This window comes from Mercenaria mercenaria, chromosome 6 (genome assembly GCF_021730395.1).
Source record: "Mercenaria mercenaria strain notata chromosome 6, MADL_Memer_1, whole genome shotgun sequence".
NCBI classification, from domain to species: Eukaryota; Metazoa; Mollusca; class Bivalvia; order Venerida; family Veneridae; genus Mercenaria; species Mercenaria mercenaria.
Window position 1 is genome coordinate 38,050,324 of NC_069366.1, and position 16,617 is coordinate 38,066,940.

The 16,617-nt window shown below is 34.8% G+C and overlaps 2 protein-coding genes across 3 annotated transcripts in view; one reads left to right on the plus strand and one right to left on the minus strand.

The window, feature by feature from the left end:
- Nucleotides 1-10,986: 10,986 nt before the first annotated feature.
- On the minus strand, nucleotides 10,987-11,917 carry LOC128558019 (uncharacterized protein K02A2.6-like). Its single transcript, XM_053546764.1, has 2 exons — nucleotides 11,837-11,917; nucleotides 10,987-11,709 (listed from the first exon to the last, which is right to left on the minus strand). The coding sequence occupies exons 1-2, from the start codon at nucleotides 11,915-11,917 to the stop codon at nucleotides 10,987-10,989; spliced, it is 804 nt and encodes a 267-aa protein (XP_053402739.1).
- Nucleotides 11,918-13,957: 2,040 nt separating this feature from the next.
- LOC123549099 (uncharacterized) overlaps nucleotides 13,958-16,617 on the plus strand; it is an 82,484-nt gene continuing 79,824 nt past the window's right edge. Inside the window, exon 1 of one of the 2 annotated variants that reach the window (XM_045336907.2) lies at nucleotides 13,958-14,215. The gene's annotated coding sequence lies outside the window, so the exon portion shown is untranslated. The remainder of the gene's footprint in view (nucleotides 14,216-16,617) is intronic. The other variant, XM_053545651.1, reaches the window with a different exon arrangement.

Sequence of the window (16,617 nt, forward strand, 5' to 3'; positions counted from 1 at the left end):
TGTCTCCAATTTTGTTTAACTGCTTTATCAGCGATCTAGCTGTATAACTGAACTCCCTAGATCTGGGAATTAGTTTAGACAATGGAACAAATCTATCAATTCTGCTCTATGCAGATGATATTGTTTTACTAGCTGAAAATGAAAATGATCTTCAGAGTATGCTTAATTTGTTGTCAGACTGGTGTTCCTCAAATAGTATGAAGATAAATTTTAGTAAAAGTAATATAGTTCATTTTAGAAATCCATCATGTCCTAGGTCAGGTTTTGATTTTAAATGTGGTGATCAATCTGTAGGTCATGTTGATAAATATTAGTACCTGGGACTAGTATTAAATGAACACCTTAATTATGCTTTGACAGCAAAGTATGTTGCACAATCAGCACTGAGGTAGAGCTCTAGGTGTGTTAATAGCTAAATATCATAGTACTGGAGGGATGCCATTCCATGTCTTCACAAAACTGTATGATTCTGTTGTGTGGCCGGTCATAAGTTATGGTGCGGCTATATGGGACACAAAGCAGTTCTCCTGTATTGAGGCTATTCAGAATAGGGCAATGCGTCTGTATTTGGGAACTGGTCGGTATACACCAACAGCAGCAGTTTCTGGCGACATGGGATGGGAACCAGTTTGTGTTAGACAAATGAAATGTGTTGCAAATTTATGGGTTCGATACTCACATATGCAAGAAAATAGAGTGAATTATAAATGTTTTAAAGACACTGATTCTGATATGCCTGGTATGTGGCCTATGGAGATGATAAAGTCTGCGTATTGGCGATAAGGGCCAATACACAAGTCAGGACCATTGGTAGACTTGCTTCTGTTTATCATAATAAGCTACTGTATAGCTACTGTGCAGTAAATAAATTGCAGGTGATATTTCTCACCTTTATAGCAAATCAGTTCTCACCTTTATAACGAGTTTAGAAAGCTTGATTGAGTTATGGCTAAATAAACAAAGTGATAAGATACAACAGTGTTTTATCATATTTTTAATAAAGTAAGTTTTTTAACAATTACATCTCATTATTGCTGTTTTTTATTATCAAAAATATAAAAAATGCAGTCAGGCACATAGCTTTTAGAAGTAATAAATTATTGTGTATTTTGAACAATGATATATCTTTATTGCTGGATTTTATTATACATAAAAGAAAGTTAACATTATTTAGACAACACAAGAGGAATTAAGCATTTTTAATATATAACATCCTTCTGTCTATATACCTTCTTTATCTATTAAAAATACAACTGAACGCTTCCTTAATTTCTAATAAAATCCAGCAATTATCTTTTTTTATTTTTTTTTATTTTGTTACTTTTGATAAAAAGATCATAATCATTGAATAATCAAACTTGTAATTTCTCTTATTAAGTTTTGAATAATTATTTTATAGTGAGAAATGCTTTGCTATAAGAGTTATAATTTAATTGGCCAGGACATTACTCAACATGACTGAGCAATCAAAATTAGTATCTTATCAATTAAAATAATTTTGTGTAAATGCTGAAAAAAAGACTAAAAAATAACAGCATTTCAAGTAATAAAATGCAAAACACAGGAAATAACCAATTTACCTGTAGGCAATAAAATTTATGATTCTCTGACAATAATTAGGCTACATATCAAGTCTACAGGGGTTTTATGGACCCTTATCAGACTGGACCAGACCGGATCTTGTATATTGGGGATTAAAAAGTCTGGTATTTGGGGGTGGGGGGGGTCACTTATATAGGAGATTTTCTTTGCCTTTAAGTACGGTTATTTGAACAGTAGTAGATATTGTAGAAACTGGCATTATAGAGTGACATCTCTTATGAATGAGTATGATTGTAATGAGTTTGTAAACATGGATATTCCTTTGCCTAAGTCTATTTGTATTAATAAGCTTAAAGATGCATGTTTAAGCAAATATATTGATAATTGGGTAAATACTATTAATGCCGAACAAGGAACTAGTGGCCTTGGAGGGAATAAGCTTAGGACTTATAAATATTTTAAAAATGTCTTTGAAACTGAGAATTATGTATCTGCAATTTTGCCGTACAAACACAGGTCAGCACTTGCTAAATTCCGATGTGGTGTGGCTCCTTTACGTTTGGAAACAGGCCGGTATGAAAGGTTGCCTGTTAATGACAGAGTCTGTCCATTATGTCTCTCCGGTATAGAAGATGAAAAACATACCATTTTGTATTGTCCAGCGTATGATACAATTAGAGATGAATTGTTCAGAAAAGCTATTTTTTACGAGAACAGTTTCTGTAACTTATCAGATGTTGACAAGTTAAGTCTTATTTTATCTGATCCAAGAATGATACATGTAACAGCAAAATCCTGCTTTCAAATATTAAATAGCAGATATGAGTTGATATACACTCAGTAATGATCATCAATTTTATTAGAAATCTGTGTTAATATTTTTCCATTGTAAAGATTCTATTTTATCTTTTAGCATGTGTACATTTTTTAAATAATTATACATGTAGTAGCTGTACAGTTAAGATTTCACAGTCCACAATGTACATTATTATAGTTTCAGTTTCAGATTCATTGGATATCGGCTTATAACTTTGGCCATTAATAAATATAAAAAGGAAGGCCAAGATATCACAATTTGACAAAATATACAGTTGTAACAAATGTAGATTCTAAATATATCTGTTAGTGTTTTCTTTCTTAAATGCATAGCACAATATACATATTTAGAAGATAATATCATTGTAAATTATATATATAATAATACGTTGTGTGTCTAATTAGCAATCACTTCATGCCTTGGATATTTTCAGTCATCTTTATTTTTTAATGTCGATCACTTAGGCATATACTCGGCTGGACCATACATGATAGCTGATTCCTTGAAAGAATTTGGTTGCGCTCAGTTCCTCCTTTTCATACTGATCCCAAAGCTCGAATATTTCTTTTTCACAATGTCTTGTTTGGCGACGCTGTTGTCTCACAACACCATGGTCAACTAGTTCATCGATGTCGATCTCGGCATCAAGGGAATATTTTCGCAGAGCTGGCACCATACGGTAAAAGGATAGTGACCGGTACCCACAGTCACTGTTTAGACGGTTATGCCAGCCTGAAAGGGAGATAAATGAAATTATAATAATGTATTTAAAAGAACTGAATACAGTAAATAGAATTTAGTTTAAAAAAAAGGGATTGTTGATCTAACCCTTCATTGCTTATAATGCACCTATGTATTTCTTGTGTGATGTATTATATATATTTTACTAATAATACTTAGTTCTTAAGAATATCAGTATTGTTTAAGACTGTAAATACAATGGATAATACTATTTATAATTTAAGTATAATTCAAATCGTTGTTTGTAATTATTGCTATCTTGAAAGTTAGATAAAAAGAGTTACTCTTCTATGATGTAGTAGGTCTAAAACAAAGCATTTTTTTTGACATTGCATTTAAATATATTGAACTGGTTAAGATTGCCAAGTTATTACCTTTGACGTCATAGTTCGTGCGGATCCTATACTTGAAGACACAGCAGCTCTCAACTGGAAATAACTCTATGAATAGTCGAGCTAATAAAATGATCATCTTGTAAAATTTTGGTTGCAATGTCTGTTTTATACTGCCAAAAAATTTCAAGTAAGTATTTACGCTAGTTATTTAACATAAATTGTTAAATCCAACAACAAATTAAATCTGTTGCCACTTTCAGTAGAGTAAATACGGCAATAAGACATTGATCCGGTTAATTATTTACGATTCGATGCGTGAATTTGTTGCGCATAATTAGAGGGTCGCAATGGGGTTTGTTTTCATATATTAACTATGCATTTCAAGGTAACGATAATATTTAGTTGTTTACATTTAAATTTGCTGATATATGTCTATCTGGTCGACTGAATGTATGTTATGTTCCTCAAGAATGGAGGAAATAAAATCCTCGGGTTTAGTAATATGTAATCCACGGAACGCGTTCAGTGAGAGAGTCGCCTCAATTAGGAAAGAATAGTCTAACGTCAGAGGTTATTTCTAAGGTCACGGAGTTTTATTGGCTTGTAATGACAACAGCTTTCGGTATCAGTAGCTCAGTCAAGTGTGACTTATTGAACTATAATATTCCTTCTCAAGAGAAGGAACAATAAAACAATATTGGCATGTGATATGGTGGAACTGATTAATTGCTAGACATACTAGCATCTCTGGAATGTGAGAAATGATGTACACTTGTGCCATTACTATCAAACAGTGACACTTGCTTGGATTGGAATTTCACAGGAATGACAATTAATTCTAAGGCGATCAATTAAAATTCACAATATGTTTAAGAATGAGTTATTAATTAGAATACTGTAACAATAAATAAATCTGAAGAAAATTAATCATATCTGAACTTGACAAAATTTCGAACCAGCATTCATTCTTAAAACATTTACAAAAGAATTAAAATCTATTGGGGAAATGTCAATGAATAAGCTAAATATTTTGTGTTGAGAGTCTACAAAAATACACAATTAACTTTTATTTCTTTAACAGGATTTCAATTTTTTTTTTCTTTATTATAGTCTCATCTGTGTACAAACAATACATGCACATAAAATAATCAGAACATTAAAAACAACAGTAGACAGTCATTCAAAACATTAGAATTATAAGAGACTTTGTTATATAACACTATGTCTAACATTTACATGTACATATAATTACGATAACGATAAAACAAGATGTTGTTGCTAATCACTTCTAAAAAAAAAAAAAATAGTAATAAAAGTATGACCAAAATTGCAATGCAGCACAGTACAACTTCCGATAAGACAGCACACTCGACTTCTCTCCGTGCTTGACTCTGAACTGAACCATAGCCATTGAAAGGGATAATGTCTATCCTGGTGTAGACTTTGACCTTTGACATTAAATAATTATTATAAGTCTCACCTCCAAAGTAATTGATAATAACATATATAATAGATTCTATTAAGAACATTAACCAATACAATCCAAGTAAAAAGGAGCATACCTCTATCAAAATTCATATAATGCAATAGCTATACTTTCTCTTCGAAAGGTCGAGCTAAACCGTATCAATGTATTTAATTTACCATCAACAGTAGATTAATATTGTACATAGCTACAAGGCTAACCTTTTTTAATTTTCAATTATAAGTGTGACAAACACTTTCTATTTAATCAAATCAATTACAGCTTGAATATTCAATAATAATTATGGCCTACATAATAGATATCTATAGTATATAAATAAGGGGGGTGTAAAGTCCTAGGGTTTAAAAACCTGGAGGAGTAAAGTCCGAGGGTGTATTGTCCCGGAGGTGTAATGTCTTGATACCGTTGTATGTACACGAATGACTGAAGACAAGTGTGCTTATAAAATCAAGATGCTGTACAATTAAAACGTTAAAAGCAGTTGCTGTCAGGCTATTCTTTATTTCATATACTGTCAATGTTAATTCGACACTTTTTAGAACATCAGATTTCAGAAACTTATATATTCTCAACAAGAATTAGAATCTATATCTATACTGTAGGAAAGGGAGAAGGCAGCTTTATTTGTAAGTAAGTTAATCCTCGTTAAGTACAACCCCCTTTTAACTTCTTTCAATGTCACTTTTTGGGACGTAAAATTTTTCCTAGCCGGCCATTTTTATCAAGTGTGCGATAGAAGTATGCATATTTCAAAAGAGAGCATAAATACATAACAAAAAAAAAGCAGTAGGATAAAAGAAAACATGGTACATTTAAGAATGGACACGAGGAGACGACTGTGACAGAACTGCATAGGCTTGATTTTGTAATGAGCAATTCTATAAGCAAACTAATTGATGTCATGGACGAATGGACTTCAGTAAAGCCTTTGACAATGATTCATAAGCTTGATACTCTGGGAGTCTACCCATTTGCATCCAAGTTGATCAAGTCATTTATCAAGGACCGATCCCAAAGAGCAGTTGTGTATGGCTTCACCTCAGATGAACTTCCTGTTCTGTCTGGGGTTCCACAAGGATCAGTCATTGGCCTCTGTCTCTTCCTAGCCTACATGATTGACCTCCTAGAGTCCATCAAAAGTAAGTCACGACTTTTTACAGATGACACTATTGTCTATCTATATAAAACGCAAACCTTAAGAACAAGAACATAAGGAGACACAACCTTAAGTTATAAAAAGAAATGCTCTACACTATCAAAAATAGTTTTTAAAAAATCAACTTAGAGTTTATAGCTCTCTTAATTGAAAGCTATTAGAAGAGACCGAGTTTTCGTTAAATCTAGATCTATCACGTGTATTATAGTTTTCTATAACTTTACATGTCTATAGAAATCTCGCCTTGATTTTCTGGGATTTTTTACATAACTGGTTAACGAGAGTTCATGTACTTGAATTAATATTCAACAGGTTTATTGCAAACATTTTATGAATGTACAGAATTAAAAAAAAAAATTCAGCTGTCTTTTCTTCAATATATTTTTCTTCACAAATCAGACTTTAAGCTACTTGATTTGAAAAACTTTAAAATAACATTACGGCTGCAGATAAATTTTAAGTTTAAATTACCACCATTATTTCGGTCTGGTCACACGCTTTAGAAATAAACATGTGTTTTCGGCCAGTCATTTGCAGATGAAATGTGTAGTGATTCGACGCTTCTGGATAACCAGAGCCCGGATAGCTCACTTAATTGGTAGAGCACCTGCGTGCTGTGAGCTTCGTTTTGGGGAGGCTGCGTTTTTGGAACATGGTATTCTCTGTTTGATATTTATCCTTGTTTTTTTGCAAGCAGGGCGTCGTAGGTTCGGGTCCTACACTAATCTTTTACTCGTTTTATCGTAAAATTCAAATGTTTCAGAAACCTGATGGGGCGGAGCAATTGTTTTGCTGTGGTTATGCAGGTAAAACGATATTTTTAGAAGTTTGTGTAAACTGACTTGAACACTAGCGAATTTGCATGTCTTTTTTCATTTACAAATATTCCTAATAGTTTTTTTTCTAAAGACAAATTTATTGTTGATTTAAGTTTTATTGTCGTTCCTGAAATACAGCTTTCTGAAATGTGGACACGGAGAAACGTTTCAACGACTTACCAACAGCATATAGGACAGATTACACTAAAAAGGAAGTGACTACTCAGTGTTACATGTGAAGAAGTCCAAAATGTAGTGCCATGCTGTTGATAAAATCTGGTATAATGAGTCATATGAGGATGTGGCAGTTATATTTTTGGCTTAGTTTTATTGCTTATTGTATTGAGAAAAGATCTAGACCATTTTCATTGTGAATTTTTGGGTATTAGTTTTGTTCTTTGAGAAAATGTCTACACATGCGTAATTGGTAAACAGCTACTTTCATGGGAGCATTTTCAGAGGGTGATGTTTTTCAGAACAGATTAATTTTCTTAAATATGTACATAGCATGTCAATATTTTTCTATTTTTGATAAGAAGACATGTCATACTAAATGACCATATATGGTTTTCATAACAGTGAAATGCTCTAAAGTACTGCAAAGAGGTCTCCAGATTTCATTGTTTATATAAAATAAAGGAGAAACTAATTGATAGAGTGTAACCTATAATAGATCTATTAATAGTGACGAAATGTGACGTCACCGATAAGGTCTGCTATCTAAAAATAGCACATTCCTCTGGGGTCTTCCTCCTCCATAAAAGCCGGGAAGTCGCCATATGACCAAAAATTGTGTTGGTGCGACGTTAAACCCAACAAAATAAATAAATAAATAAAATTAAATAATAGATTTTGCACTTCCTTTGTTGTTTTTTTTACGTTTCTAGCCATCACATCGCAAACAAAATGTTCTTTAATTTCTATTAACTGGACCGAGAAACGTTTTATCTATACTGAACTACGCACTTTGCCAAATTCTTTAAAAATGTAGAAAGTACAGTTTTGAAATTGTATATCCATGTTAGCAGTAATATACCGATTTTTCATGAATATCTGAATGGATAATGTTTTTTCTATCATTCTGTTCATTTTGTGACACATCCCACTTTCTAAAACGTTTAAGAAAGAAATATACTCACTGATAAAAAATTATTAATACTGATCGAAAGCGTTAATTAAAGCACAAATGTATTCACAGAAAAGAAAAAAACAAAAACAAATTGTTCTTCTTAGTTACCGTTATATATCATTATTATATTTTGTAAGTGTGTCATCCGTAGGTGTTTATGAATTTAACTCTTATAAAGTTTGTAAAAGGCAAATAAATTCTTATGATCGCATAACTTGAATTTATTGAAATTTCGAAATGTCTTGAACAACATGTCGTCACCTCAACGCAAGAAGTGGATAACTGTATTGACTTAAAGAATGACTTATTCACTTTTTGCGCCAAGGTGACGATGTATACTTAAAAAATACACTGTCATACATAATTATTTGCGGCCACATATTCAGTTCTTCGTTGAAATGATTAGCACCTTTGAGATATACGTATTGTCTTATTGTAAAGAATGACCAACACAGTATTCTTACTACAAGTATATGTTTATTATATGAGTGCGCCTTAACAACTGCTGAAACAACATCCCAAACTGGGTGTGTATAAAATATACGCATGCGCTGTGAGTATACTACATTATCTACATAATGATACATCTCCCCTTTTGGCAAAGAACAAGGAACACAATTTCTGAAAGCTAAAATAAAATAAATCAAAATACTCCAAATTTACTATAACGTAAAATTTCTTTCATAAAGTCTGTTTCTCCATGAATGGCATATTTTTGCTATCAGCACTTAATTATCTCTGTTCACTGTTTACATAGCACGCGTGTTCCGCTATCTAATGTTATCATATTACATTGTTTCAATTAATCTTGTCGGAGGTTTAACTGCCCGCCAGATCTACTCATATATGTTTTTTCACTTGCTTCATTATCTGACCTTTTATTGCTTTTATCAGAGAATTGTGAAATACAGTCAGAATTTTCTTGAGGCGCCGAAAGGTTGTTATTTTCCACATTTTGCATGTCAACTTCAGGTATGCACTCTTTTGATTCATTGGTTTGTAACAAATGCCTCCTATTGCGACGATATGTGTTACCGTCAGGTGTTTTAACAGAGTATGACCTATCATGGTGTTTTTGCACTACTACTGCAGGACTCCAATTTTTATTTGCTTGCTGAATTCGTGCCGAATCTCCTATTTCTAATGGTGGTAAATGCTTGGCTGTCATATCATAATACACTTTCTCCCTTTCCTTGTTTGCTGACAATTTTCTCACGAATGACCTTGTGTGAGATTTGCCGGGGAAGTAATTGTGTCTTAGCAACTGGCAACACTGACCTAATTTGACGTTGGAACATGATTTCACTGGGTGAAAAACCTATTTTAAGTTTTGTAACCCTATATTCTTGTATTCCTATCATTGGGTCGGTGCCTGATGCTCTGGCCTTCGTGAAAATGCGCTTGCAAATTTTCACGTACGCTTCCGCAAAACCATTACCGGAGCTGTGGTAAGGACTTGTGGTCTGGTGTGTAAAATCCCAGAGCTTTGCAAAGTTTGCAAACTCATGAGATGCATAGCATGGCCCATTATCAGATACTACAATTTCTGGTATGCCAAATCTAGCAAATATGCCCTTGAGCCTACTTATAACTGTCGAACTTCTACAGTTAGGCAGCTCTTTGACCTCAAAGTAATGTGAATAATGGTCAGCGACTATCAAAAAGTCTTTGCCATTGAACTCAAATAGGTCTGTGCCAACTACCTGCCATGGGTATTCTGGAACTTTGGTGTAGACAAGCGGTTCTTTCTGGTTTGAGTCTCTGTGTTGCAAACATACAGGACATTTCAGAACGAGATCTTTAATTTCCTGGGTGATTCTAGGCCAAAAAACAATATCACTTGCTCTACTTATTGTTTTCTCTATTCCCATATGACTTGAAGAATGTAGTTTTGACAATAAGTCTGCCCTTAGGGATTTAGGAATAACAATTTTGTGACCCTTCATTATTACCCCATCCATGACGGTAAGCTCATCCCTGTAATTCCAGAAATCTAGCAGTTCTGACTTGCAGTGATTTCTTTCATCAGGCCAACCTTCAATAATGACTTGCTTCAGGGACAAAAGTTGTTCGTCCCCGTCAGTATTGACCTTGATTTCTTGTAATTTCCGGTCACTTACCGGTAAGCTTCTTTTGACCATATTAACCTGGACTTCTACAGTTTCCGTCAGGGACGGATCTGTATCCTTGACCGGAAATCTAGACAAAGTATCTGGTAAAGGAATCTGAGTTCCCTGCCTATAAGTGACATCTATATCATGCTGTGAAATGTTTAAGAGCAGCCGCTGTAACCTAACAGGTGCAGCAAATAAGGGTTTCTTACATATAGCTATCAATGGTAAGTGGTCTGTAACTACTTTGACTTTTTTCCCATACACCCACTGGTGGAATTTCTTCAAGCCAAATACCAGTCCAAGACACTCTAACTCAATCATAGCATAGTTCATTTGGCTTGGCGTAAGACTTTTACTGGCATAACCTATAGGTCTACCTTCTTGAAGGAGTGTGGCCCCAAGTCCTGACCTACTTGCGTCGGTTTGCAACTCTAAGGGTTTGGCCGGGTCATAGAAAGCAAGGACAGGAGCTTGCGTTATGATATCAATCATCTGATCATAAGCTTGCTGCTGTGATTCACCCCAGAGAAATTCTACATCTTTCGCCAATAATTCTCGTAAGGGCAAAGTGACCTCAGATAGCCTAGGTGCATATCTAGCAAGATACTGACTCATGCCAAGTACCGTTTCGAGTTGTGACCTATTTTCCGGGATAGGCATTTCTCGAATTGCAGACACCTTGTCTGGATCTGGGCTAAGACCTTGTTTAGATATCACATGACCGAAATAACTAATCTGGGACTGCCCAACCTCCAGCTTATCTGGATTAAGGCGTATACCTTGTTCTAGTGACCTTTGGAGCACTGCTCTCAAATTCGCATCATGCTCCTCCCTTGTTTTGCCATATACTAAATATCGTCTACTATGGCAGCTACCCCTGGGAGACCCTCAAATATTTCGTCTATTTTCTTTTGGAACAGATCCATCGCAGACGAAATACCCATTGGAAGCCTCAGATACCTGTACCTCCCAAATATGGTATTGAATGTAGTCAACATGGAAGACTTCTCTGTCAAATGCATGGCCCAGTAACCTGACCTAGCGTCTAATTTTGTAAAAAATGTAGCACCGTTTAGCTGGGGAAGTATGTCATCCAGTGTTTTTGTCGGATGATAAGGACGTTGAATGTTTCTGTTCAAGTCACCCGGATCAAGTACTATTCGCAAGTCACCTGATTTTTTCTGTACTGTCACCATTGAATTGACCCACTCAGTAGGCTCACTTACTTTTGTAATGACCCCCAATTTCTCCATCTTATCAAGCTCCTTCTTGCATTTATCTCGTAATGCAACAGGAATCCTACGTGGAGGATGAACCACAGGTTTAGCATCATGTTTCAGATAAATAGAACATTGCCCTGGAATAGAGCCAATGCCCTTAAAAACCTGAGAATATTCATTCAGCACTGCTGTTTTGTTAAGCGGGGAGGATACATAATTGGAAGTGACAGCATGTGCGAGTTTAACTAGGCCAAAATCTATGGAAGTCTGAAAACCAAACAAGGGTGGTGACTGGGTGTCTACTACATGAAATTCTACATACTTGGTCTGTGCAGAAGGTTCATGGGTACACTGCAGGGTAATGGAACCTAGACATACTAAAGGGTTGCCATTATAACCTGTGAGCTTCGTTACAGAGGAACAGAGTGCGGTTTTTTACACCTAATTGTTGCAATGCAAAATGAGGTAAAATATTCACCTGTGCGCCAGTGTCTATCTTGAAAGAAATTTGTTTCCCAAGAGGTCCAGTTTTAATATCCACAAATGCCTGATTGCACATCTTGTCCACAGCACTAATTACTGTATCAATGTAAATATCCTCAGATGAATCATCAGCCCTCACTTCATTGACACGTTTACTCCTGCACACCCTCGCGTAGTGATTCCATTTTTTACAGTTTCGGCATTGCACTCCCTTCGCCTTACACTGTTTGTCCCCATGGAATTGCCCACAGTTTTGGCACGATTTGTGCGCGACATCGGGCTTGTTTCCGTTGATTTCCGCGACCCGCCTTTGCACTTTATATCTTGTTTTCTCGATTCCTCTTTTTTGTGAGTAGTTTTCCGTACAAAGTTAATAGAAGACGATTCTTGCATGTTATTCATTTGCTCTTGTGCATATTCTACAGTCTGACATATGTCAACAGCTTTCGCCAATGTTAGTTTCTCACCTACTGTCAAAAGCTTCTCTCTTATTTTGGACGACTTTACACCGAACACGATTCGATCTCTAATCAAATCTTCCTTGTAGGCTTCGCCATAAGAACAGTCATTTGCAAGTATCTTAAGTCGTGTGATGAATTGTTCCATGGTATATTCACCTTGCACTTCATTATTAAATTTGAACCGCGCAAATACTGGGTTTGATTTCGGCTGAACGTGTTTTTCAAATGCGTCGGCGGTAGCTTTTACTGATTTTTTTGATCAGCTGTCAACACTAAAGTTTTATAAATTTCTCTTCCTTTTTGTCCCATCCATAGGAGCAAGTATGTGATTTGTACTGGTTCATCTTTCCCCTTTAACGGACCCTGGAATATCAATTCCGCGTGACCTCTAAAGGTTTTGAATGTTTCCAACAAATTCGGACTGTCCCAGTCCATTGTAGGCGTCGGTACACCGGTTAAATCCATTATTTAAATCCGATACACTATATGCACTATATGCACAATGATTGTTAATAATCCTGACAAATGCGGATGTATTAAAATCGTTAATTTTCTGACACCATGTCTTATTGTAAAGAATGACCAACACAGTATTCTTACTACAAGTATATGTTTATTATATGAGTGCGCCTTAACAACTGCTGAAACAACATCCCAAACTGGGTGTGTATAAAATATACGCATGCGCTGTGAGTATACTACATTATCTACATAATGATACACGTATGTTCTGTTTATTACGAATGACTCCTTAGTGTGACATGTAGATATTTGACTTTCGGTAATAATTTTGGATGCTGTTGCTCATCTTATGCAGCACCATACTTTTCTATCAGATCATGCACAATTATGTATTTTCAATATGGATATCTATGACGGACACCGACCACAACTGGCATCCCAACCACCTCATTAGCAATCATCTGTTGTTATGAGAATCAGTTGTTTAAAATGAAATAGAAGTTATGATTGTGACGGTGCTGATATATGCTTAAAAGTCGTGAATCAAAAGTATTTTGTACTTATATATAATGTTTTAACCGCAAGTGCTTTTCTTCGGCGTTTCGAATCCGAAAATATTGTGCTTTGTTAATACCAAGACTCTAAAACTGTTCTTCTGATGTTAGATTTTAATAATATCATTTGCAGAATATGGTGCAATGTGCATGCAACGTACTTTTTAGAAGTTTTTTTTTCTTTTTCTTTATTTGCTTACGCTGTTTGAAAAGATCTTGGTCTCCTTAAAATTATCTGTATAATTTATTTTGTATTTTTTCTACGTTTGTTCCAATATATTTATTTAACTAGTTATTGTTTCCGCATGTTATTTATTCTGTTAACGAGTGCGTCAGGCAGCATGTAGAAAGCAATTCGCGCATTGCATTATGGTATAACTGATATATTGAAGGCAGAGTGATGTGCCAAGTGTATGCAATACATCCGCTCTACACTTCCCTGACATTTCTAAAAATTGATTTTTTCAATGTTTTTCCCCCCATTTTATGCATTGATATCAACTGCCACTGCCCCCATAATTATGAGGAGAAGGGAGGGAACCTTGAGAACATATTCTGAGATATTACGAATTGCATTCAAGTTGATGTGCGTTTTCTACTTATCTAAAATTTCATTGGTTAAAAATGCTAAATACAGATAAATTAATTATTTTCGTTGTTGCAAAATCTTAACTTTAGGTCCCAAACACCAATTATCTGTAAGGTATTTTGCTACATTGGCTCGAAATAAAAAATTTAGCCAGGTTATTAAAAATTGACCAATGGACGTTTGGTAAATTATCAACAAACATCGCCGCCATCTTGTTGGAAATTCTGTACACGAGAGAGAAGTTTATATTGGAGCCACACATGTGCTAAGGAGATTTTTAATCACTTCAGGTCTTCGCCACGAAGCAGGTACGACGTTAATTCAACATACTGTTCACATTTTCATCATAATATTCCTTACCATTGTTCGAATCGAATGCGGCTGTGTCTGTTCGAGTCAAGATTTTTGTTCATCGGCAAAACACAGGCCAACAAAGCAGTAATATTTTCGTCTACTAACTATACAGTAATACAAGATTTAGCTTACCAAAAGATTCCTTCTAGCGCACATTAAATATTCTTTTTAAGGGATTTAATAAAATAATTATGAACTATGTTTTTTGCTAGTTTACGTGCTTTCTTATCTATTTATTTTAAGAATACTTAAGTTATTTCACACAAACATTTATTTAACTTAAAATAAAACACCTTTAGATGAGCGATCCTACCAAAATATTATTAGCTGACAATAAATACAATCACTCTGTCAAAATTTAGGGAACAATATCGACACATGTCCTAGTGGCACAGATCAGAATTTGGTCGTATGTTTGCCTAATTTTAATTAGCAATATGATGGAAGAATAGTTCTGCCATATGCCAGTATTTGCATTGCACGAATGGATACTTACAGCTCCAGAACAACTAAACCAGGAGAGAAAGGGCTTTTATATAAGTCAGCACCAACAAACTGATGGATTTAAAAAAGTGCGCATAAAAAGTTCACAACTTGACCATTACAAAACGATTAATCAAAGGCAGTGGCTAGAGAACCGGAATCGGTTCCCTAGATAGCGAACTTATTCGTCCGGAACCGGTTCTCAGCCAAAGTACCGTGCATAGGCTAGGGAACCGGAATTTTATTTCTATGCATAAAGCTGTCGAAATTCACTTGTTTCTTTTGGAAAGTATCATGTATGTTATTATCTTAATTAATTTTACCATTTCCGCAAGCCATGCCCTTTCATTTATTTGTGTTTACTGTGTCTCCAAAAGTGTACTTGCCGCATACTGCATACTGACCGCCATGATAAAATAAACAAGTACGATGAATGCGGAAATCGTCTGCACTGGACTGACTGGAGCAAGCCGAAATAAACTTGAAATTTAAACTATAAAGGTACAATACAATAAAAGAAACAATTAAATTTAAAATAAATTAAGTAATTTCTGTTAATTAGTATTGATCACATCTTTGAACGTGAAATGCCGAGGTGTTACAAACCAGTACTTAAAGTGATCAAAGAATCGAAGTTTTAACGGCAAATAAATTAGCTTGTACATCTATAAACCTGTAATGACACAAATACAAATCAATATTATTTTAGATCTAAATAATTTAAACATAGTACATGTTTAAAGCAAATAAAGTTTAAAAACGGCAAAGTGGTTTCCATGTATTCATTCGTACTAGTTTATATTATTCAAATATGGTGGACACGGTATGCAACGAGTACACTTTTGAAGACAGTAAGCGCAGATAAATGCAAAGGCATGGTAAAATTAATTAAGATAATAATGTGCATGACACTAACCAAGAAACAAAGTGGATTTCGGCAGTATTATGCATAAAAATAAAATTCCGGTTCCCTAGCCCATGCACAGTATTTTGGTTAGAGAACCGGTTCCGGACGAATAAGTTTGCTGTCTAGGGAACCGATTCCGGTTCTCTAGCCACTGCCTTAATCAAAAGGTATGAAATCACCAAGTTCGGAATATTTATAGCTCAGTAAAGTGAAGAAATGCATTATACATGCAATTCTATGTAAAAACAAGGGAAGTAATTGAAATGTTGTTATCCGGTGACTTCACAGACAAGTAAAAAATCTCGAAAAACTTTATTAGTACAGTATGTTTTGATGGTTATACTTAAAATGTTAAAATATTAAAGTTGGTATGAAATAAAATCGTAAAAGAACCTCTGGAAGCAGCAAAGAATGACACGGAGAAGAATAATAGTAGACCAAATTTTAGGCAGGAGTCTATTTTTAGATGATGAATATTCATTTAGTTAATCTCGATTCTACAATATGACATGTAAGATTTAGGAGTTAGATAGTTTAAACTAAATTATTGTTTTTGTAGGTTTGTTTATTACGTAGTTGTATTTCACTAAAGATTAACTTAAAGATGCGTAAAAACACATTGGCAAAGAGGCTATTTGTAATGAATATGCATGAGCACAAAATGGCGGTGCCTACTGGAATTCGGATGCCTTTGATGATACCCTTGTATCCATTATCTGCTCAGTCAAGTGTGACATGTTCACCGTAAGTGTTCCTTCTCATGAGAAGGAACAATGAACTTAGGTGCTACCTAGGAGGCAGAGCTCCCTTGAAAAATAACCAGTGCCCCTTGAAAATTAAAGGAGTGCTGCTGGAATGATCTGGAATTATGGATCCGTTTTAGGAAGTTTATGTTCTTTAAGATCTATTTAAGAACCTTTTTAATGTTTATTGATAATTTATTGCCAATAGTTTTAGTTTTTTTTA